At 38.5% G+C, this 25,792-nt stretch overlaps 1 protein-coding gene and 1 pseudogene across 1 annotated transcript; one reads left to right on the plus strand and one right to left on the minus strand.

Moving 5' to 3' along the window:
• Positions 1-2,485: 2,485 nt before the first annotated feature.
• Positions 2,486-8,455, plus strand: LOC122148976 (zinc finger and BTB domain-containing protein 2-like). The gene is made up of 3 exons (XM_042777719.1): positions 2,486-2,976; positions 5,975-6,155; positions 6,990-8,455. The coding sequence occupies exons 2-3, from the start codon at positions 5,983-5,985 to the stop codon at positions 8,431-8,433; spliced, it is 1,617 nt and encodes a 538-aa protein (XP_042633653.1). The 5' UTR covers positions 2,486-2,976; positions 5,975-5,982; the 3' UTR covers positions 8,434-8,455.
• A 7,111-nt stretch (positions 8,456-15,566) lies between these two features.
• LOC122149052 overlaps positions 15,567-25,792 on the minus strand; it is a 36,314-nt pseudogene continuing 26,088 nt past the window's right edge.

A 25,792-nucleotide genomic window follows, 5' to 3' on the forward strand; every position in this document is an offset into this window, starting at 1 on the left:
GCTATAACAATTTAAACACAAATGAATGTTTTATCATGTTTCATTTATCTGACAAAATATGTTGTATTGTAGTGTCAGGGTGAGGGGACACGAGTGAAGGGGGTGGTCGTCATAGCACTGTATAACTGATATAGGCTTTTTATTTCGAAACATTCCCAAATGTGTAATCTATATCATGACATATCTTGATTCTCAATTATGTGTAAGTAAATGCATTTTGCACCTTTATGTAACAGATATGGCCATAAAAATATTTTTAATACAACTGACTTTGTATTTAATGTGAATTTAATAAAAACATCTGCAAGCTATCAAACACTTTCATTGTACAGAAAGAGAGCAAGGAATATTTAGATTATAAAAGGACATTATCACTGACTTCTGTCTAGCCAGAGTTCAAGCACTCTCAAAAACTCTGAAGCTGTTTACACTCTGAAAAGAATATCTGACTTACATTCGTGCAGACATCTATCAGACATATGACAATATTCAGATAGTGTTTAAATTACTATAGTATTCAAAAGCTGCATCAAATATATTAATTTAATACCAAATTCAGTTTGAATAAACCTGCACTGGTGAAAAAAAAGAAAGAAAACATCTTAACTAGATTTGTAGCTGGTCTCAGCCTGGTCTTTTGGCTGATTTTAGGGGATTTTGGGCACTTTTCAGCTAATCAAGCTGGGTGACCAGCCGGCCACAGCTAAGCAATAGCTTATCCAGAAAAGACCAGAGAGAATATCATTTAGCTGTAGTGCTTGTGTCTTTTTGTATTTATATTTATTTGTGTTTATGGATTGAGTTTTTTGTTCTTGTATGTTATATGTTGTATGGTGTTATTGGGCCCCTTCCTAAAAGCTTTCAATAGCTTCTTTGGGGTTTCCCCTTTTTTTCACACATTAACCTTTCTGTAACTATTGTAATTTTGTCTTTAAAATGATGACGTGTGTGGAAAAATAAAATAAAAATCAGCTTAGTATTTATATTTTAAACTATACCTAGTAATGTCTCAAGATAACTTTTCACGGACCTCTATAAGGATCTAATGGGCTGTTACTGATTACTGTCATTGATTTAAAAAAGATAATTCAGGTTTGTTTTATATATGTAATCTACATGTACAGAAAATGTTGCTTGCTTGATATGGATAGCCTACTATACTAATTTCTAAACCATTAACATTGTATTATTCTATCTACAGACAACAGCAGCAATAGCTAAACCATATTTGATGATGCTAATGTGATTTTCAGAAATTGGAAACAGAAACCATAGTCCCAGATGCCTTTTTCTCCCCACCAGACCACATGTCCCTAACACACAGCTTGTATTCTCTGTATGGAGACACCACCCCCAACTTCCCTTTCCTTGTTCTTTTTTTTTTTTTTTTTTTTTTTTTTTTTTTTTGCAAACCCACAAAAGTTGGCATCCTCATTTTGCATTCTTAAACTTCCAGGCTGTTGTAGACTAGTCTTTTATATTTTTTCCTCACAATTCTTGTATGTATTTGTTCATGTTATTCATTATCTTATTCATTTCCTGACATCTCTAGCAGGCTTGGTCAAGCCAGCTCACATCCTGTTCCTCTTAGTGTAGTGTCATTGCATTGGTTCCATTCTGAACGATTCAAGTGAAGCTAGACATAGTAAAAAAAAAAAGAAAAAATAATTGTTATATATATATATATAATATATATATATATACACACACACATATACATATTTTTTTAAACCATGTCCAGCTTCACTTAAATCGTTCAGAATGGAACCAATGCAATGATTTTCACAGAGTAATGATGATAATGAAAGATCTTAGGGAAACTGAATTCATTTTACAACAAAATATAGCTATTTAAAGGCTAGATCCATTTAAATCACTGTCACTAAAATATAGCTAATGAAAGAACATGGAAAAGGCCATGTTAATTCTTCACATTAAAATAAATGAATTAGTGAGACCATTACACAAGGATAGTCTTTCTGGGACTAAAGGAAATATTTTTTTATTTGGCATATAAAAAGCACATTTATAATTTATTTTATTGTATAAAGATTTTAAAACAACTTTCTTTTAAAGACTTCAGAAAAAAGTATTTAAAAAAGGTATAAAAAAAGGTTAAAAATACAAAAACAAAAAAACACGGTACGTAAAACACGGGTAAACCTAACCTGCAAAAATTTAAATAAATAAAAAACTAAACAAATAACCCCGCCCAATAACCCAATCAGTCATATTTATTTATTTTTGTTTATTTTGTTATTTATTTAATATTTTAAATAATTTTAGTCATATATATATATTTGTGCGTCTGGTATTTTTTTCAATATATATTTATTTAATATTTTAATATAATCATGTCGTTTTTACCCAAAGGATATGTAAATAAATATATATTTTGTTGAAATACGTGTAATACTGATATATATATTTAAACAAATCGGAAGACTACGTTTATTGCAGCCGCTCCAAATAATACGCGCATTTCTCTTGACTGTAGAAGTGCACAGTCTGTCAACTGAAATGCAAATAGCCCTTCTGCGTGTATCTGTCGCGATACGTTATCTTCATGTGGGGGTGGATAGCGTGACCTACGGCTATCCAGCTCCACTAAAATCCGTTTATGTGTAACGTTCACCAACGATCGTCGCCCCTGGATGATTGCTCAACATTCATCTCCGCCGCACCGTGAACACACGAGGAGAACGACACGCGGAACGTTCACCAGTGCACTCGTCTGGCGGCTCTTAGCGCCAAAGACCGTTTGTTTTGGCATCCCAGGGAAGTGGGTTTTACAACCGCTGTTTTAAGCCCTTTTAGACAGTCATGTGATTGTAACGTAACCCGACCGGAAAACACCGACGACCATCGCCGCCAATGCTGCGTTTGAGAGGAACAGAGCAGCTGCGAGCCCAACGGACGAGTCCCCCGGTAACAGACAACAACTCACCGAACTCCACACACTCGAGCGGAGGAAAGGTACGTGTGTGTACACCCATCAACCTTTACCATTTAGTGCTTCATTTCTGTATTTGTTGTATTTCGTTTAGTTTATTTATTCGGTGACCATCCCTTCCCCCCCGTGTGTGTGTGTGTCCGTTTCACGAAGCTCCGTTTATCTGCTTCCTCGTCTCTGATGCTTCGTTCGGGGGTTTTATCGCTGTTATTGTTGTGAATTTTCGGCTATATTCACGGTAAGGCCGCTGGATCGTGTGCTGATCGAGCAGAGAGTGTTTGCGCGTGATCGTATCAGTCATCACGTTTCAGTTTTTGACGGTTTATTTTCTAGTTGCGAAGAAAAACAGATTGCGGAAGTGGTCGGTCTCTGCGGGAGATCTGTCCGTTCCACGTGTCTCCGTAGTGGGAGGAGCTAGTTTACAAACCCATGAGAACAGCTCGAAGCTAGCGATTGGTTTGGAACTGAAAGTTAGACGTGTAATCTGTGTGTGTGGAACTGCAAAGCTATATATTATATTTAGGTAGCAGGAAACACCTGTAAACCGTTCATAAATGTACAAAAATCTGTCATGTCACTGTTTGTATATTCCAATAAATTTCGATGGTTGCTGAATGCCGGGTGACTTATTGAGTGAAAGCTTCACTCAGTATGTTTAGCTAATTAAAATAGTTTTGCACAAAAATAATTTAACAGACTTTTATGAATTGTCTTAGAAATTCGGACATATCCGTCATCTAGAAAAGGCTGTTTTATTCCACTTCCTGTTGGGCGCTGCCATGTTGACATCACATGACACATGCAATGAACAGTTGTGGGCAACACTCTGGAACTAAAAAAATTCATGTTTTCCATAGGGGAAATTATCATTAACAATAACTTCTAAATCTCTACTGTGAGCTACAGGATTATTAGTAGATGGTGCGTGCTTTTGTTGAAGCCGTCAGTACACATTATTTCAGCTTATCTTTAAAATAATCATTGTGTATAAATAATCATCAGTTCAACAGCGGAAATCTCCACCAATCAGAGAATTGCAACGAGCTTGTTAGTGCCCGCCTCCTCCCATGAAGCACCGCAAATGGTGTAGAAGTCACCCTGTGTCCGAAAATGCCTACTTCCCTACTATATAGTAGGTGAAACACAATAGTTGAGATGAGTTATATGTAAGGTGAAAAGTACCTGGATAAACTACTACTTCAGCTAGAACCAGCTGCAGTATCTACTGGACAGGATGTGGTTTCGGACACAAAGTCAGTCAGTCTGTGCTCTCAAAATACTAATGTATTTGCATATTTTGCAATAAACAAAATATTTTTATTTTTATTTATTTAATAATTTTTATTTATATATAATGGTTTTTATAATTATAATTATTTATATATAATAGTTGTCATTTTCAGTGGGTCATGGGATTGTAGTTCTTTCGGTGTGAGTCAGTATATTCCAAAATCACTGGTGCGATTGCACGATTGACAGGAGCCAGCTTAATGTAGACTTAAACTACTGTTAAGAAATGTTTTGCAGTCTTTACACACCGCTCTGTGACATTACAGCCCATGGCAGTGACTCTGTAGGCTCTGTGGACTTGTCTGTTCTCCACTAAAGAGGAGTTGAGAGGAAGTAACCTCAGGAATGCTGCCTGAAGAGCGAGTCATGTGACACACAAAGCCTGTGATTGACCTTTAGGGTAATGGACATTCAAGGCACAGAGGCTGCTGAGCTGGTTCTGGTAGATGAGGGTTAATAACCTCAGGGATCAGGGTTCAGTATTCAAAGGTTGCCTCAGATGTTTGGCCCTTGGCTGGATCTGACTGCTCTGTTGGGGCCATGTTGTCAGGGTTACAATGTTGAGATCACATGGTAGTCTGACTGTTTTTATTCTGTCTAACCAGTTTGTTGTCTTAAAATCTCTAATGGATATCCCGTCAGAATCAAGAATTCAGATAATATACTAGTGTTTTCTGTCTTGTTTTTTCCCTCCAGAATAATGATTAAAAAAAGATTTATAACTAGAGGTCTCAAATATTTTAATTGTATATCTTGGGAGAATATGAAAAGTTTAAAATGGGGTGAATATGATAACTTCACATTCCATTTAGAGTATTTCTGTTTAAAAATGTCTTGAGAATGCATAATCAACAAAACCTTCCTTCAGCTTGATCAATAGGAATCACCAAGAACAATAACTATAAAGATAACTTCATTAGCGTCCTTACCGGTGGATGATATCATCTGTTTATTCCAAGCACACGGAATCTGCTTTAAATTCTGCTGCTTTAAATTCTCAAGCTCGTTATAGCAGGATTGATTCTGATTGACTGTCAATGTTTTTTTCGTTCATCAGTTGGAAAAAAAATTGTTCTGAAAGTGATTCCAATGATATCGTTTCTCTGTGCCTTTATCGTTATAGCTGTGGTGTGGACTCTGCTATTCTTTAATATTGAGAACGATTTTTAGAACTATATCTTTATCGTTTACATGGATAATTCTGGGGGGAAAAATATATTTAGGTGAACTATCCCTTTAAATGTTAATGAGAAGTAGATTTGCCAATATTAAGAAAGTAACAAAACAAATAATGTTTAGGTTTTAGGCTTTAGTAAATGAACTGCTGTGCCTTGAAAGCACTGTAATGAAATCCTATCGCTTAAAGTAACAGCATACCTTCACAACAAGCAATACAGTTTAAAGTTGATGTTATTTCATTTTAGTTGCACAAATCATGGGGGAAGAGTTGTGTTCCCAAGTGTTATACTTAGGGTTAAGGATTTAAACAAACCCTTAAACTCTAGTCTACTAGTTGTAATATTCATATTCCAAGTGTACCTTAGAGTTTAGCTTATTGTTTGGTTTTACAGTGTTGGATTCATTTTTATGGCTGTTCACTGCTGATTAAGTCCATATCAACAGACAACCAACAGCCTTCTTTTACTCAAGACTTTTTTTTTTGTTTTTTTGAGGCATTGTGGTCTGTAGTACACAGGAAGTTGACTGTCATCTCTGGCCCTTTCTGTGTAGGAGGAAGTATGGAGCTGGCCAATCATGGTCTTATCCTTCTGCAGCAGCTCAACGCGCAGAGGGAGTTTGGCTTCCTGTGTGACTGCACGGTCGCCATCGGCGATGTCTTTTTCAAAGCACACAAGGCCGTATTGGCCGCATTCTCGAACTACTTCAGAATGCTATTTATACACCAGGACAGGTAACAGCTTTATGTGTGATTTTTGAAGTCCATTTTGTGCCTAAATTAGGAATATGTTGATATGGTAAGCTGATAATTGTTCTCATGTTAAAACATCAAAATCAAAAACTAAAATCAAAAATCATTCATTTTAAATGCTACAAGTAAATTTAGGCATCACAGCGTTATAATGTGCAATCTGAAAAAGGCTTGAATACACTACATGACTTTTCAAATCTGAACAGATTTGGGCATCATACTGATTAACACACTACCAGACTTTCATATCATCCTGAAGACAGCAAACACATGCAGTATAATGTGGCTCATTGCTAAGAGATGCATGGCAAACATCAAACATGTTTAATGTTCTCTGACTGGACACAATCAGAGTGCGAAGCTGAAAAAAAATGTACACTACATCATTTTTTTGCTAAATTTGTCAAATCCAACTGCCAAGAAACTGCACATTGGCTCTTACTTTTGGCAACTAGAGTCAACTAGTCTAGACCGTAATGAGGCAAAAATCTGGGTAAAAGCCATGTAGTGTATTCCAACCTTAAAGATTAAAGTAACATTAACATTAGATAATCTACATGTAAACTGTAATAGGAGAAAATGCACAATTATCAACTGGACAAATATTGATCATTGATACCAGCAGATTGTGCATGTTAGTCTAATCATTTTATTGAGATTGGTGTTGTGTTTTTTGATGGGTAATGTGCAATAAATGCCTTATTTAGGGATAAACATTTGTGCTAAAATTTAAGGTATTAAAGAACTTTTGTAGCATAAAGATTGGTGTTTTTTTTTTTCAACATTGAATCTTTGTTTCTTTATCCTCTCAACCAGTGACTGTGTTCGCTTGAAGCCTGCTGACATTCAGCCCGACATCTTCAGCTACCTCCTCAATCTGATGTACACCGGAAAACTGGCGACACAGCTTATCGACCCAGCTCGCCTGGAGCAGGGCGTCAAGTTCCTCCATGCGTACCCTCTCATTCAGGAGGCAAGTCTGGCTAGCCATGCGACTCAGGCACACCCTGAGTTCAGCTTTCCCCTGTCGTCCTCTCTTTATGGCATTCAGATATCAGACCAACAGGCCACGCTCACAAACCGCCTCTCAGCGAGAACGCATCTCTCTTCGCCATTCGACTCGGAAGGTGGCGGTTTGCTTGATGGGAAGTGCATTACCACAAACAAAGCTACCTCACTGACGCAGCCTGTATCCAAGCACAGGCAAGCTCTGTCAGAAGCGGAGATGGAAGCGTCTGTGAGCATCAGTCAGTTTGTGAGGGAAGGCGGCGAGACGGAAACATCTGCAAGTGAGGCCCCGTCTTGCTCCCTGAGCGCTAACACCATTCTGCATGTGAAGCCCAGCATCATGAGAAGAAGTTCCTCTATGAGGAAGCATTATACATGCCATGTATGTAGGGGTCGCTTCACCCAGCGAGGAGCTTTACGAGAGCACCTGCTTCTACACACTCAGGCTATGCTCCCCCTGGTGTTAGAGTCCGTCGGTGCGGCTTCCCCCATGCTGACTGGAGGTGCCGCCACACCAGAGGTGGAGGAAGTTCTCAGAGGCAGCGAAGCTGCTGCAGCCACTCCCATCATCGTGGACGGTGCCAGTGACAGCGAGCAACATGTGTACTCAAAAGACTCGCCTCATCCTGAAACAGCTATGCCTGTCCCAACAACAACTGCAGTCAGCCTGTGCATGGCGCAGCCCAGGCTGACACTCCAACCTCCATCCGATATTGCTGATATTGACAACCTAGAGGGTGCGGCTGACATGGAGCGAGAAGTGAAGCGGAGGAAATATGAGTGCTCCACTTGTGGCCGCAAGTTCATCCAGAAGAGCCACTGGAGAGAGCACATGTACATCCATACGGGAAAGCCGTACCGCTGCAGTGCCTGCGGCAAGAGCTTCTGTCGGGCCAACCAAGCGGCCCGGCACGTTTGCATGAATCTGGGCTCGGAGCCAGCGTACACCATGGTAGACCGACAGAGCATGGAGCTGTGTGCCGCGGATGACTCCAGCCAAATGGAGGCACTGTTTCTCGGCTCTTCTGGGAGACCGTACAAATGTAATGTGTGTGAAATGACCTTCTCCAGCCCCAATGAGGTGATCAAGCACCTGTGCTTCAACCAGAGTGCGCTCTCAGTTGGAGCAGCTGGAGAAATGGCCATCAGTGGGCTGAACAATGACAGCCTTGCCAAAGACGAAGGCTCGGATTCATCCAGTGGTGGGCCATTGATGACGCCTATCAAAACTGAGGAAGTTTTTGTGGAATAGCTTAGCATTCATCCACTTCAAAGTATTGCGTTTCTTTTAATGTATTGTTGTTTCAATTGTGGGTAAATTTATGATCAGAAGTTAAGCTACAGATGGAAAATTCTGTTATATTGTTTATTTTTCTGGGGTTTTTACTTCTGGAAAGTACTTCTACTTTCTGCTTTTTTAACACTCATTAATTTGGTTACTATATTTATAACAGATTTACAGCATCTTTAGTCCCCCCCGACAAGTCAAAATTCCTGCTTCATTCTGTATTTTTTAAGGGAGTTTATTAGTTACTTGGGCCATTTGTTTGGGTAGTTTGTGTTTCTTCCTGTCTAACAGCATACAGAAAAAAAGGATGTAGTGAACTGCTGTAATCCTGCATGCAGATCCGCCGTAGACCTCATTAGGTTGGATTGGTAACTCTATCGAATATTAAAAAAAATTAAAGCCACAAATTATTAGTTTTTTTGGGTACAGCACCAAAATTTTCTTTTGAAAATAAAATGAAATTTTCTGAGCAGCTAAATGTGGGTCTTGGTTTAGGATGACATTCACTACCTCAACTGGTTTCAACTAACCCTTAAATTTGCATCAAAGGGTCGAGGATCAAAGTCAACTTTATCTTCCATTGCCTCTGGGAAGTGTTGCACACAGATCTCAAAGTTTTTTCTTTCTCACACTGTTTCTAATTTCTCATTACATGCGTTTGGGTTAGCAAGAGCAAGGTGGATTTGTAGATAACCTTCATGCAGTGCCAGATTACCTGTCCAACGTCATCATTTTATATTGTTAACATGACCCACAAATCAATATATTTGCCTAATTATTCCACTTTTGTAATTTCACATTTGTTTGTTAGAGTGCTTTTTTGTGCCATTGCCGCCTAAATGATTAAACATCCCCGCAACTTGTTGGCGGCAGCTCATCAGCAGTCTGGTTGTGTTGCTCTCACTGTGGTTCAACATGTTTACAGTTGTGCTGTGTGTTAATCAAAGTTGTTACTGTGTGTGAATTTTAAAAACACTGTGGCCAATCGTACACATGTACATAACGTTGCTTGAAGGGAGATATTTCTGTCACTGTTTGCCGATTTAATTTTGCCATGAAATTATTTGCTTGAATATGCTCATAAATTCCTTATTTTTGAGTTTTATATACATTTTCTAATTTTATGTACAGTGCTTTATTTACGAAGAATTTTATAATCTCTCATGAGGTTGTATATTGTTCAATGCATTTACTGTTGATTATTATTTATTATAGTGTCTATGTATTTGTCATCTCTGCATTGGCTGTCTTTGTTTTAATGAAACTGACAGTGAGGTCGTGCTGTAAAAAGCATTGATATCTATCTAAAAGATCCCTGACTACTCTCGTCAGCTATACTTGTGATACGTATCAGGAAAACTTAAAACCAGGGCAATTTACATTCAGTGCTAAATATTTCTTCATCTTTCTCTTTGTAAAGACATTTGTAGGAATTTATTGTACAGAGCACTGTGAGTTAAGTTACTACTGAAAAGCTAATTAGAACCCGGAATGACCATTTGCTTCATTTTGTTACAAGGAATTTGTTTATTTTTTTATTTTAATTTTTTTTTATTGTAGGTATTTTTGAAGAGGCCTCCTGTTTCTTAAATGTTATCATACATTAGGCAGTGTCATGCCTTATTTTTCTGTAGTATTGGTACAATTCTTTATTATTTGTACAAATGCAAGTTTGTTACTCTTTGAGACAGTTTATAGGGAGGGGGAGGGGTGAAGGTGCCCCCCCTTGACAAACCCCAAAGCTAAGGCAAAACATACTGTGATCTCTCTCGCTCCCTCAGGAACATGAACGGTTGTCTCTGGAAAAAACAAAAAACCTTTGCATTTTTTTCATTGTGAATAATGGTAATAAATCCTTATGTTTTTGAAATTGATTATTTATTTTCCTTAATATACAATACTGTTCAAAAGTTTGGGTACTTTTTTTTTTCTAAGAAATTAATACTTATTTTTCGGCATATTTAAAAACATAAAATGTTAAAAATAATGTAATTTTAAAATATTAATATTGAAAATGTATTTTAAATATTTCACAACATTCCTGTGTTTACTGTATTTTTATCAAATAATGCAGCCTTTGTGAGCATAAAAAACAAAAAAATGATAAACCCCAAACTTTTTAATGGTACTAAAAGTAATCCATTCTCTGCTAGAGGCAATTATGTACAGCCATGTATAACAGGTATTAGAAAACCTTTCTAGATTAAACTTTTCTTAAATATCCTTTGTATCCTCCACTTATGCGAAAAAACAAACACTACTATAACATGAAAAATAGCACTGCTGCTTATTTTTTAAAATAATTTATGTCTGTAAACAGCAATTTTATTCAAGTCTGGTTGTATGAGCCCACCAAGATGGTCACCACTGGGTTGTTTTTATATATGAGGTGCCACAACACCAGAACTTGCCAAAAACTTTGTAAACTCTGCTTAAACATTACCAGCAGTTAGCTTTATGCCAATTCATTTATTATATATATTTTGAATACTTAGATTGCTTTTTTCTGTGTTCATCCCAACACCTAGCAATACACACCCAAACAGAGCAAAGGGCAATGAAAAGAAACGGCAAGCTGATGTATTTACACTCTAGCTTTATTTAAATGAAATATAGACATTGATTTGGTAACCATACTATTAACAGCTTGAAGAATACAAAAAGAATTGAGACTCATGCTACTGGTATATAACATTCCTTAATTGTTTCATTGGTTATTTGTTAATAATACAATATGACAAGGTACATAGGAATACAGTTTGTACAAATGTTTAAAGAGCTTCAACAGTAGACTGTATTATAAAAGCTACTAAGAAAAGAATGTAGAGTGGGCTGTTCATCAGTCAAAGCGTGACAGTAGTAGCAAAGCTGTTTTTCTATTCAAGATAATGCACCCGCTGGGGGTGCAGACTCCCCCTCTGAATGCAGGACTTTCCCCCCTGAATGTTGACCCATCCCCAACATACATTTCGAGAATCACATATTAAAAAATAGACCTGAAATTACTACAATTTACTTTGCTTTACATTTTGCCATCATCATCATCCAAATACCCAACAACTGTCACTCATTTACATTTGATTTGAAATGCTTTCCTCATCTTGCCCATCTGCATGTATGGCTTAAATGAATATACTCACTTCAAAGAGACTGACAATAAGGTGCAATCTATGACGGTCCCCACCCTTTTCAAAGAAATAGTCCTTGATCCCAGAGATTAGGAATGTGAAAAATATTCTACACTATATTACCTGGAATACCCCACATATCTGAGAATTAAAAAAACCAGGTGGTTACCCTTGTGTTTGGAGAGTTTACCAATACATGATGTGTTACTTCAAATGCTCCCTTGCACAGATTATATCCTCAATCTTCTGTTTAACCTCAGGTGACATTTTTGGTGTTTGAAAAACATGCATTCGCTAAAGGCCGTTAAACAGTGAAGTGAACACATTGTATTTTGAGGACAATACTACTCATTGCAGGCATTTATCATCATGATCATCAATTTTCACAGGGTACCACTAAGCAAAAACAAATCAAACGGAACATCTGTTTCTTAAAATCCCTTGTCGTTTCACATTAATCACACCCATTTTAATGGTGAAAAACTGTTCATTGTTGGATTGTATATGATAATACACAAGTAAATAAAAAGACACATTTCACAGTAAGGGACGAAAGAAGTAGTATAATCTTATACAAGTGTGAGATTGTGTAGATGATAATGGGCTGGATATAAAATTGTGTGTCAGAGTTAACTGAATTTTCTTAATTTTCAGCCATTTACATCAACAGCATATTAATCCACTTTTTTCCATTTGGTTGTAGCGGGGTGTATTTGTTTACCATGGTTGTTTGTTAAAATTACCTGTCTAAATAATATTTTTGTAGTTTTACACCACCAGCCATGATGCCCGATTTTTTTTTTTCAATGTTTTTTTTTTTTAGAATGTTTGTCAAAGAAACATGTTTGATGAGACTTGAAGAGAATATTTTTTTTTTTAGATTTAAATACAATATACAAAATAACAACTCAACCAACTTCAAACCACAGGACACACATACGCTCATCACAAGAACAACACATACATATTCTCTCCATTCGACAGGCTGCTGAACAACTAATAAAAAAGAAAATGTCATCACAAAATTTTGCAGGTGGGAAAAGGCATCTGATGCAATTTTGGCAAAATACAGGAAGAGTGGGAGTAGGGGGGATCCCTCGATGAGTCCAGTGAGGTGCAAGACCTCGTGATATGGCAGCTGAGTTATAAGTAATTTGGAAAAAGGAAAAGGGATGAGTGGATGGATTTAAGAAGAGAGAGAAGGGAGATTGGCCTCGAGTCTCCTGCTCTGGGAGTTGCTACAGAGCACTTGTCTCTTAGTATCCTCCATGGCTGCCACTCACTTTAGTCCTCTGCTTTCCGGAAAGCTCTGTGCCCCAGTCATGTGACCGTGTCTTTCTACATGCAAGACTGCAAAGACCAAAAGAATAAGGAGAAAATGGTGAGAAAAAACAATTCTAGCACATTAGAATTTTGTTTGCCAATACATTTTAAGCTGTCCCCCTTACAATGCTAATTCTGCTAATTCAAATGCTATCCCTGCTGAAAAATCCAGCATAAACCAAGATGAATTCCTTAATGATTCATGCTGGTTAGTACTGGTACAGTGCTGCTTTAGCTGGTAGACCAGGCAAAAGCATAGTCCCATGTGCTGGCTCTAAAGCAAAATGGAGCTCGGGTGAAGCTGGATTCATAAGCAGGGTGAGTGTGAGCAGGCCAGACTGTCTGTATGCAAGCAGTTTGTTTGGGAACAAGCATTGCTTCTATTTGCAAACCAAAGCATTGTTTAATATTTGCATGTTTAAAACATTAATGATGTAAAATCCATATAAGATTATGTACATTGCATTTTAAGCATGATTTATTGTAATAAATTAATTTTGCTCCCTCTGTTGATGGCAGAACTGAATTTGAGTTGTTTTAGATCTGATGTATATTTATTAATCAGTGGTACCTGAAGTTTACTGATGAACAAAAAAAAAAAAAGAGAGTCAAACTGGGTGAAAAAAAATGTTTCAAACAAATGATTTTTTCCCCCATCAATTTCAAAGGATCTTTACACAAATTAATTTAAAACACAGTTATAAAGAGCTTGTGTACATTGCAAAACACAAAACACTTACAGGATATTAAAACAAAGAAAGCTGGGTCCCTGCATGCACAACAATATACAACTTACTTCCCATGCGGGAAACCAGCAAACCCAGCGTCCCCACTACTTGTCCCCAGCATTCAAAACATACCTTATAATGCTGGTGCCCAGCAATGCTGGAAGTTTTCAGCAGGCATTTCAAAACTGCATTATGCTTTGTAACGCTTCTTTTCCTCTCTTTCTTTTCTCATAGCTCTTTAATCAATTAACATGCACATTTTACTATTCTATTATGTTCCTTTGTCACCCCATTATTTCACACGAATGCACATTTTGCTCTTTCCATCTGCACTGTATCTTTCTGTGCCACAAACTGTCCTCACTCTGTTTGTATGACTCAGCACAAGGAAACCAAAGGGCAACGGGGGGGGGCAGTGAGAGAGAAAAGAGATGAGCAGTGCACCAAAGCTCATGCTGCGAAAGCGAGCTGATAGTTCACCCAGCTCTGCTGTATGCAGTGCTGAATTAGCACTCATCTAATATTTATCAGACACACCCAGGTCTCTTCTCGCATCCCCTTTTCTTTTTACCACTGTTTTTTTTTTTCACTAGGGCTCATTGTACAGTATAATTATGTTAATAGCTGCAGGGTAAAACTAATGATAAATTTTTAATATGTATTTATTTTATGGAGTTGGCCCCCCCACTGAGATGTTTTTTTTTTTCACTTTTTTTTTTTTTGCAAATGCAAAGTAAACATAATATGTGTAATAATTGATAGTATGTTTACATGTCTTTTAATAGGTTTGATTTTGAGTCAGACTAAAACAATAATTCATCTTTTTAAAATTATCATGTAAATGTAGACATTACTAATAATTGCAATTGTAGTCTTTGGCTTCATTAAGCATGTAAAAATATTATTCTGACTACAATAGGCCTCAGCACTCCCCGAACGAAAGATGGGTGGCGTGCAACATGCATTCAAACCCTTCAAAATATTGTTCAGTTTATGCATTTTAATCAAAATATTTTAAGGTAATAGAGATTGAAGACCAGCTGTAGCCTCAATTATTACTGAACATGTCCAATCTGCCCCACTTTTTACTGTAATGTAGTTTTACCCTTCGAGTGTTAGAAGCCAGCATTCCATAATAATTTCTCTTGGGAAAACTGACGTGAAGTACTACATGAAAAGAAAAATACCACTATTCAACTCTTTTTTTCCAAGGCCTTTATCCATTGAGAAAAAGTAATCATGAAATTAAGTTTTATTCTCTCTACTTTATATACCCTGAATTTGGACAACTAAGGGTTGTATTTGATCATACAGTTGTATCCTTATCAGCAATGAATTGGTTCTCTAACCCCTACATATTGACAGGCTTTGATGTTGTGTAAGAGAATAAGTGCATTAGGGAGGGGGTGGGGAATTATACTCTGTCTTCATCACAATGTTCAATATCTGCCCCTCTTCCCACAGCTTCCCTTTACGACCCCCCAGCATATAAAGGTGAAGGGTCAGGCAGCGGCATTCTTCCTGCTTTGATATCGAAGGTCCCCCCCTTGGTACTCCGTACCTGGGAACAAAAGCTTTTTCATCTTAACCAAATTGGAAATCTTTTACCCCTAATAAAAAAACCTAAGAACCCCATTGCGGTTTTTAAAAAAAGGCCACCATGCAAAAAACTGTGACAAGGAATGTGGGCCATTTTTTGGATGAACAAAACTACCTTTGAAAAATGCAATATTTTTAATATAATTTTTTTTGAGTTACATTTGAAATGAAAAATAAAAATGATCAATTTCAATAAGTTAATAAAGACTAACCCTGCTCATGACACTGTGACAACCTCTGTGGGAGACAGGGCTCGATCTCATTACTGACCTCCTCCATTCCCCCTCCTCCCATCTGTAATGGCATTTGGACTGTCTTCTCAGATAGCAGTCTCCAGTTTGGCCAGGTTAAATTTTCCAGCATCTGTCTTTTGACAATCAGTGGATCTCTGGACTCCCACCATGGTTTGTCGTGGCTTTGTGCTGAAACCTCTGATTGAGGTTCTTCCAGTTTTTGAGGCTTGTCTTCTACTGATTCCTGACCCTCGAACTTTGGAGGGTTCTTTCAATGTTTGTGAACCCGGGTCTTTTTTTTTTTGAAACAGTTTTTTTTCATCATCTGCATTTATGACATTTATAACACCAACTGTTAAATTGCTCCTGTGCAGTCTCAATCTGTACCGTCCTGTGCCATTTGACACTGCTCAGCCACAATCTGGTCTTGACCTTGCACCTGTAACAGATGTTTCGTCATCTTTTCCTCTTTTATGGCTTTCTGAAACCTCTGAATGCTTGTGTCCCTCTTGCTTGGATTTCTTTTGGCACTTCCTTTGGATCGATTCAGCTTGACTTTTTCCCTTCTTCACGTTCTGTGGTTCCACTAAACTTTTTTTCTCTTCTGCTTTCTTAAGTTCAACTTCACCTTTTGTTACTTCTATTTTTCTTGATGACACATCTTCCACAGAGACAGTGGCCAACCTCCTCATTTTGAGGTTGGATTTCATCTGTGATAGAAACCGTAACTGTTTTCTGTAATCAGAATGGTGTCGTTTAACTGTTTTCACTGGTTTTCTCAGTGACCATGTGAGTTTTGTTCATCATGCCATCTTTTTGCAGATATCGTTAGATGCTTTTGGCTTCTCTGGGCTTGTTTCTACAGGAGCTTTTTCCCTCCGAAACAACATCTGTTCAAGGGTTTTCCTCAATCATTCCAGAAACTGCTGGGGCCTCTTCAAAGTTGACATCTACTGATTGGGGAAAAACAGGGTTCTACCTCCTCACTAGTCCTTCTCAGGCACTTTTTGTTCTGCATGTGCCTCAGCAAGATTCTCTACAACATTTTGAATGACCTCTTGCACCAATAACACTGCCCCCCTGTTTCTCAATGATTTCTTCTTCTGTTCACTTGGGTTGCTTGGATCACTTCAGTTTCTTCTTTTTCACATTTTTCAGTAACTTCCTCAACCACCAATACTAACTTTTTGTTGAGGTTTACTTCTAAGTGTTCCCTCAACAATTTCTTGAGCAGAGTCAACCTCAGCATAATTCCGCTATAACCTGGATTTTGTGGTCAGGTTGTGGGAAGAACACAGAGGAACCTTTTTCCATAACAGTTTTCATGAGCTAGATCTGCTGAATGGGGATTCTGGCATCTCAGATGCTGAGCTTATAACACAAACAGGTCTCTTTAATGACTGCAAAATTCTTCAGTGGGCAGCTATAACAGAAATGGAGCTTTCTGTAGAAGCCCAGCAGTTTGAGAAGCAGGCACCTCTGGAAAGGTTTTGCCATGGACCTCCTCTGTTTACAGCAATGGCAACTCCCTCCACAGACGATCCCTCAACTGTGACTTTAACTTCTTTAACATCCTCCAGTTCTTGCACTTTCTCACCTTTCATGCAAACAGCAACTTCAGTGACTTCTACAGTTTGAGTACAGATTGAATCTTCAACAGTTTGGTTTCAAACAGGACCTGCAGCCTCAACCTGAGGGGATTTTTCTGCCACCACTGGCTCTTCAAGAAACTCTGGTTCCTGTTGTACAGAATTAATGAGTGCTACTTTGACTGCTGCTACTTCTTGGAGATCAGTCACAGACTCAGGTTCAGGTGTCTCCTTTATCTCTTCAAACTGTGTTTTTCTCATTCAATCAAGCATTTTCTGTGAGCTCTGTCTGACTCCACTCATCTGAGCCTCATGAACCTCATCCTCAGTCACACTGGACTTTTTCAGGCTCTTGTGTTTTGTCTTCAACAGCCAACTCTGTGACAAGCACCTGGCTAACAACTGTTATCGACTCTACTGAAGGCTTCTGAGTGAGGCTTTCTTCCTCCACTGCCTTTATTTCACTAGTGACAAGGCCAGTGCAAACAGCAATTTGCCTCTGGTTTTTTTCTCATGTGCAACCAAGACTGTTTTCTCGTCCTTGATAGCTGACTAGACCAAAAAAGCATCAGTGGTGACTGCAACTATGTTTTTCCTGTTCCTTAGTCATGGTGACAGCCATGGCAAAAAAAAAAAAATTTGTGGTGACGCTGAAAGTTTCCACAGCTTCTTGTAGTACTACATCGGTCTTCTATTCTCTACACAATCACCTGGGACAGGAGTTTTGTCTCACCTGATGTAACTGGTGATGTTGTAACACATGATTACAGCAGAAGATCATTTCAGTGTCCTCTACTTGTTCAAGGGCCGTAACTGCTTGCTGATGTAAGCTCAACAATGTCATCTGCAATAGTGTTATCAGTTGATTTGGGTGGGCAGCAGCTGTGTTCCTTCTTCGGGTATGTCACTCAATTTGCTTTTCCCTCTGTGTCATCCTCAACATTTTTCCACAGTGGTTGAAGATCCAAGACGGTGATCTATCCTCATCTGAGGCTTTTGCCTGAGTGACTGGTGCAAAGATTCTTGCTTCACTTCCTCTGCCTTAACAGCAACTTTTCTGCAGTTGGTTCATTTTTTCATATTCTGAAAAGAGGCACCACAGCTGGAGTGTCAGAATCATCCTCTGCAGAGCCAATGTCAGAAGAGATCTGCTCTTGTTTACCATCAGACTTCTTCTTCCTGCGTGGAATCAAATTTCCTCAAAGAGAAAGAGGATTCTTCTTTGGGGGCTTCACTGTCAGAGGTTTGTATGCTCCGGGCCTGAGGCATCATCAGACTTGTCTTCTGGCTTTAGGTTTCTTTCTGTGGGTTACCAGCCTCTTGAAAGATTCCCAGGTAGACCACGAGTTCTTCCTCTGGTTCAGGTGAAGAAGCCGAATTCCCTCTCATGGTCAGCTTCACCAGAGCTTACAAGAGGTGACTCAGTGGCCTTTGTCTGCTCTTCTCCTGACTGCTGCACTTCTTCCTCAATCTTGGTTTCTTCATCATCAGAATCAGAACTCTTTCTGGCCCTTTTTTTAGATGACCCCACACAAATAAGGGCTTCCCAGGACACAGATGTATCCATTTTTCTTTTTTTTGGTTCCTCTGCAACTGGTTCAGGCTTCTCAACTTTTGGCTCAGCCTTTGATTCTGTCTGTGACTCTTCTTTAGACTCAGATGGTACCTCTTCAGAAGGTTTAGGCTCATCGGTTTTCTCATCAAAGATGGCACTTTCAGTTGAAGATAGGGTAGAAGATTTTGGGTTTGTCTCCAGGTGCTTCATCTTCACTCTCAGAGGGCCTTTGACACGTTTTTGTTGGAGACTGTAGTGGACTAGTTTTTTGAAAGAAGACCAAGGTAAAATTCCCTTTCTTCTTCTTCTCACTATCAGAAGTGACTGGCCTCACCATTAGTCTCCACAGCTTGGAGCTACCTCAGCTGAGCTACCTCAGACTTCAGCTTGAGTTACCTCCCCTACAAGATGCTCACCAGATTCTTCTGGAGATGATGCTTCCATGGTCAGGTTTCTGGGGCTCAGCTGACTCACTGGATGATGAATGTTTTCAGCAACTTGTTCACTTGATTCTGTTTGCTTTAACTCTGCTTCTTTCTTACTCTTCTTTTTGGATGAGATTGCTTTTTGGATGAGAGCTTTTTAAGTCCTGCTCCTGTAAATAGCTTCTTTAGTGGGCTTCCCTGAGGCTTGGATTTTCTCCTGAGATGACAGGATTTTCAGCTTCAGTTGTCACCACTTCTGAAACATCTGGCTTGTTCAATTGTTGGTTTTTGAATCATCAGTGGTTTGAGCTTCAGCTTTCACTTGCAGCCTCAGCTTCTACTTTAAGATCTTGTGGCTCTTCTGTCTCAGTGGAAGGTGTTTCAGTTGTCCATTTCAGCTTTAGTTTCAACCTTTTCAGAAGGTTTTCTCTATCTGCTCACCCCTCAGCTGGTCTTTCTCTGCATCCACTTTAATTTCCTCTGTACCTCAATAGCACCCTCTGCTGTCTCTTCAGTTTCTTGAATGTCCTCCTCTGCAGACTTTTCCTTGACTTGTTCCTCATCTTTGGGCTTTTTGAAGCTGTGCCTTCTTCCGAAGGTTAGAAAAGATTCCCTGAGTGAAAAAAAAAACCTCTTAAAGGGACTCTGTGTCTCTTGAGAGAGAGTGGACTTGTAGGCGATTCAGTTGGCACTTCTGACTCAGTTCTTTCTCTGATAATGACTCCATTTCTTCAGCAGATTTTTCAGTCACCCCTCCTCACTGTCCCTTTTTCAGTCTCTGCTGGGACACATCAACTAAAGTTTGGTCTGCTGGTTCTTCTGCCTGTATCAATCACTTCTTCAGTTGTGGCCCTCTTTGTCTTCTTTTTCTGTAGTCTATGGTGATTTGTCTTCCAACAGATTTGTCTCCTCTGTGGCAGGTTCCTCTTCTTTTCCTCAGAAGTTGCATCTGCACCCACTCATCTGCTTCCTTCACTGTCAGCAGTTTTTGCACAGGCTCAGTTCTTCTCATTTCTTGTCTTTCTTCGTGTGAACTTGAATCCAAACAAAAACGGAAAAAGAAGATCAAAGAAGGAAGAGAAGAAGAAAGAAGATAAGAAAAAGATCTCTTGAAGCCCACCTCATTGGCCTCCTCTTGTTTTTCCTCTTCTGCCTTCTCTTCTGTAGCTGTAATTTCATCTCCATTTGCAGAATTGTCTCCTTTTGTCTCCATTAAACTGAAAGGCAACCTCTTCTTGATGCACCTCAGTTGTTTCAGCAGGGCTGTCTTTCTTTTTGGGTAATGGGTGTCCGTTGCTGTCCAACCTGTATATGTAAAATATGCAAAGTTTTAGTAAAGTTTCTAGTATATATTATTTCAGTTACAGTATTTTCAAGTTACCTAAGTTCACACCATAATAGCATAAATCAAATCATTATCATTGGAATCATCAGGAATGAGATTAACAGGGATCTCAAATATCAAATTATTAATTAAATATCATAACACTCATGAAGTCTTATAAAACTCATTTGTCTCTTATGAATAGCCAGTTCTCAACAGGTCTTAGTGTAGAAAAACAAGTTTAGAGTTTTAAAAGCATAATACGTGATCTAGTAATATAATTAATTCAAGGTGGAGGGCTGTGGCATTTGAAGGAAATCAGAGCCCACATTGCTAAAAAAACCTGCAAAAAAAATGTATCCCCTGTAGTATTTACTCAGAGCATATGATGGCAATTTGATTTATTAAGTTTACATTTTCTGGTCTCTTTCTTGTGACCACCAAAAAAAAAAAAAAAACTGGGGAATGATGACATCAGTTTAACATCAATGCACCAGGGGAAATTTCCCATGTTGTAAGCTTCACAGTTATGCAGTGCTATGTGCCAGACGTTTGGACTGTGAAAGTGGCCTTATTTTAATAAAACACAATGACATCACTATCTTACCTGTCTAAACTTCTTTAAAGCCTGGAGTATGTGCCCACGTGTACTTAAAGCTTCCAAGACAAAATGTAACAAACTAAAATTGCAACAGGTGTGAGATAAACAAGAGAACACACACACAAAACACGCACAAACTCATCAATGTCTGGAAGTGTCCTCCTTGCCTACCTGTGTTTTGACAAGAGTGGGTTGGTTTTGAGGGTGTGGGGCTAGGAAGAGGGAGTCGGGGTTCGCATGAAGTGTGGAGCCTCCTAGAGGGCCAGTTTCCCTTTGACATCCAACCTAGCAAGGGGACTGTTCACATTCTGGCTCTGCTTGCTCTTGCTCTAGGGTCTGAAACCCACCCAGTGACTTTAAAAAACAAATTCCAAGCATTTTTAATGCATGGATATCACATTACTTGGCTTCCTAAACACTTGCATGACACAGGCCAAGATAAAGAGGCAGCAAAGCATTATCTATAAAAACAACTTAAGCCAGAGATCAAAATGATTTATAAATTGTTCTAGAAAGGATTTATTTTTTATGTGACTGGTAAAGTCTTGGACTGGTTACCCTATACTTGAAAATCTTACAGCACTAAACAACAGGGACAGCTTATATCTGCTGTCTGCCATCATATCAGAATTCTTAGGACAACATACAATCATTAAAATAAAAATACTGATGCTCTTTTATGCTGTAGGGGTCACTCAGTGAAAATTATTCTTATATAGTTCCATTTTCTGTTGATTAAAAAGAAGCTCTGTGTTTTCAATGTATGCTTTAAATTTAGTGAAAGGACCAAACCTAAACCCACAATTCAACAGGGATGCAATGGCATCCCACAATCCCCCTACAATACAACACCAACCACCCCCCCCACAGACAAAACCAAATTCTAAAACTTCAGTTTAGGAAAGACCGTATTGTGGTTGTCCTCTTGTCCTCACAATGGGCCTGTTTTTCCCCTGCTTTGGCTAAAAGGGGTGGGGGGCCCACACTATTGTCCATCCTGGAAATTAAACTCCACAATGAAATCCTTGTTGTAAAATGAGAAAAAGGCATTATGGGAAGCCATATAGAATGGCAGATAGAAATTCTAATCGTCCTTGGTGATATGAAGACTAAGTAGCAAAACAATTAGCAAGTCTTTAGTTTAAAACATTCCTGTTTGTGTAGAAGTGTTCGGAAAAGTAGGAAAGTTGGGTGGGATCAAAAATGTCAGATTAGTACAGTATTAGGCAAACATAAGAAAGCGGCCCTCAAATATAATTAATCTAGATACCAGCCTTAAAAATGCAGTCATTTTTTTTTTTTTTTTTTGTGGTTGTTGGACATTATACAGGAGTTGAGAGATTCCTGAAACTACGGATTATATGCTCTTAATTCATCTTTACATTATTTTACAAACATCTCCTTTGGATGTATTCCAGGAGGTTTTCTTCTTACCACTGTTGTAATGTTTTAACTAATGACACACAATTTTAATGTAAAAAGACACACACTGATGTTGCCTCACCATAGAGACCGGGAGGCGCTGTTTATGTGCAAATTGAACACGAAAGGCCCAAATGGGTCAAACCACCAGTGGCCTTACATTTTGCCTTTGTCTTAATGGTGGCTAATCCTGGGGAAACTCGAGCCAAGGAATTTGATAGCGGTCTGTTGTGGTTGTTAAAGTAAGGAACTGTTGGTGAGCATCCCTTTGGAATGGGTTGGGGGGGAAATGCCATCTGAAATCACAGTTGGTGTGATAGTCCTAGAAAGACAGGGGAGGGGGGATGTTTGTTGAGATGGGTCTGAGGTAATGGTCAACACAACCCTCTAACCCCTTGCTGTTACATGCAAATACAGGCTGTTCTTAGTGGAGTCGGTGAGTTTAGGGGAAGTTACAGAAAGACTCAAGCAGTAGACTGATTTTTCAGACCCCTACCAGGCCAACAAACCCCACCTCCCACACTAAATAACTACACTTCAGTGACTCCGATTCCCTTTTAACATAGATATGAATCATGAAACCCATCAAGATTCCATTGTTGATACTATCAGGATCCACTTTTCGAAGTGGGTAGAGGTGAATAATAACATGAAGTAACACAGAAAAGTAATAAACTTCCAATATTCTACATATTAAAATTTAAGCCCATTAAAATAAAAATGAAATGGTCAATTTTGGGAAAAAAGCTGATTAAATATCATGATAAGAACATCCACACAAAATCCTAATAAACAGTCCCAGCTAATCAAAACACTCTCTGAAGTCATGTGCAACAGGTAATCAATTCCATACACCCACACCACCTCTAGAGAACCATGACTAAGATCTTGAGGGGGCTTAAAAACTCATTAAAAAACTACTTAAAAAAGAAGGACATCTGAGACCACTGACAGCCCATCAGAACTGAACCATTTCCAAGAATGTTTTACAGTACATGTATAAACCCACCAACTGTACTGATTCCTCACACTTAAATGATAATGCTTCACATTAACATACTGTAAATGTGACTTTACCACTCTAAGTATCACTGTCAGTATATACAGGAATTTTGGAATTTAATGGGAAAAAATACCCATTAAATACCCAATGTATTTGTACACACTGAAACACTGAACACCTTTAAGGACTCCTTGGTGTTTTCATATCTTCTATATTCAATCTAAGGACCAAGGCTTAATGACATGCAAATAATTAAACATAGACACAAGACAACCTTGAGATATGTAATTGAAAGCAATTTAATTACTCAAATGAAAAATCAATCCAGTGTTTTCTGATTAAAAAAAAAAAAAACAAAAAAACAGATACTGAACAGTATTTAACAACATTACACTCTATACAATGATGCCAAAAGCTACAGACCCGGCAGGCTGTATTAGAATTTGTACACAATTTTAATTAATTACTGAATAACATAAATTTGTAATTTTTGATTTTTTTGTAATTTTTAATTATTTTATGAATAACACACCTAAAAATGAAACATCAAGATGTCAAGAAATTCCTAATTATTACTGCCCCCCACTAATAACCGTTATGGACCCCAAGAATCATATATTTCAGATGCATCTTACCTGTCAGAGTTATTGTCCCAAGCATTTTAAAAATGTTTGGAATTACTTTTCAGGAAAAAAAAGAAAGAAAAATAATTGCTGTTTAACTGTTGCTGACGGTGATGCTTTTTGAACTCGCTTGTAAAAGTCCTGCTTCCTCTCAGACTACGATCAGCTGGAAGGCTTTAAGGCTACACTCTTGTTTCCCTCTCTTTCTCTGTCCTGTGAGCTTGTCTTGAAGCCAGATGTCTCCTCTTCTGAGTTTCTGGGTGAGAATGAGGAGAGCGGGTGGGTAACATACATTTCAACAGACAATGACACATGTCCTATGTGGGACAACCCCACCCATGCACCCCCTCCCCCCTCCCCTCCCCCCATTACCCCCCCCCCCCCACTCCTCCTCAGCTTTTCAGCTGTTCTCTGCGCGCCTCTCTACTGAATGAGTTTTCCCCCTTCCTTCCCCTTCCACTACTCTTTACAGTACACACTCCCCTCCACCCACTCACTCAAACTCTAACATTCCTTTTTTCCCAACTTTTTCTTTCCCTGTTCAAAATGACAGAAATTTTCAAGCTATAGTTTAAAATACGTGTGGTGTGTGTGTGGTGTGTGTGTGTGTGTGTTGTGTGTGTGTGTGTGTGTGAAAGGAGGGAAGATTACTCAAGTTATCAAAGGCATTTCTGTGCATGATGTTTCACAGAGCTCCATCTGCCCTTCCTGTCTCTTGTCCTAGGCATTGGAATCCATATGACACATAAAATGGACAAGCTTTACCAAGCTCACTCTTTATGTCACTCTATGTCCATGGGCCTTTGCTGTAGTATATATATGTATGCAGGGCCCAAATATTTTTTTTTTTTTTGCCACACCAACGATGGAGAGTTAAAAAAAAACTACCAGCCATAAGTATGACATAAATACCAGACATAAATACTTCCAATCAAAAACTGTTTTACATTTTTTTAATCGTATTTATTTATTTTATTGACATTGCCTTAACAAAACCCGTCACAATAAAGTGAAGACAACACACCATGATTTTATTATTATTTACATTTTTAGTGGCTTACTGTGATGAATATTCCACAAATAATTTTGGCACATAGAGTTTTGGAGACAGAATTTAACACCAATATATTGTGTTGCATTATCTTGGCTACCAGCCATCCAGAGAAAATATAAAACTGCTACGCTCATTATTTACAAAAGACAGTTTTACCTACATTAGTGAATTTTGGACCCTGAACATACATCAACATATGCTAACCTTCTGCTACTTTAAAATATTTCAGGAAAAATACTATGTGTGTAATAAAAATGTCTCCCTTAAAGTTGATATGATTCTTTAGGGTCTAAATGAAAAGTCTTGTAACATAGTTTGGTTTAAAATTTCTCAATGGTAGTGTAAAAAAACACCTTTTTTACCCAGTCAAAAACAGCTCTTTTTTAGAGCAAGCCGTTTTGTAGCATTTTCCTTTAAATGTTAATGAGCTCTGCTGACCCCGCCCCTTTCTGTCAGCTGCTCTCTGAGGGACTGTTTACTTTAGCCCCATTCATCGTGAAGCTTGCTAATTAGCACATTATTAGGGAAGGCAATTTACAAAGGTTCATTAAAAAACCTTAGACTCACTTTTTCTGTAGGTGAAACTGGATCACGAATGAGTCACGCGACCATAGACGCATTTATGTAGATCGGGGGGCACATTCCCTTCAGAAACCAATGTAATCCACTGCATCTTCAGCAGCTCAGATGTCAGGAGTAAATGACGACTGCTATGT

The sequence above is a fragment of the Cyprinus carpio genome, chromosome A20, assembly GCF_018340385.1.
Source record: "Cyprinus carpio isolate SPL01 chromosome A20, ASM1834038v1, whole genome shotgun sequence".
In the NCBI taxonomy this organism is placed as follows: Eukaryota; Metazoa; Chordata; class Actinopteri; order Cypriniformes; family Cyprinidae; genus Cyprinus; species Cyprinus carpio.

Excerpts from the sequence above, each read along its gene's own strand:
- LOC122148976 (XM_042777719.1), top strand. The coding sequence starts at position 5,983 with ATGGAGCTGGCCAATCATGGTCTTATCCTTCTGCAGCAGCTCAACGCG. Across the intron at positions 6,156-6,989 it reads CTATTTATACACCAGGACAG|TGACTGTGTTCGCTTGAAGC; the intron begins GTAACAGCTTTA and ends CCTCTCAACCAG.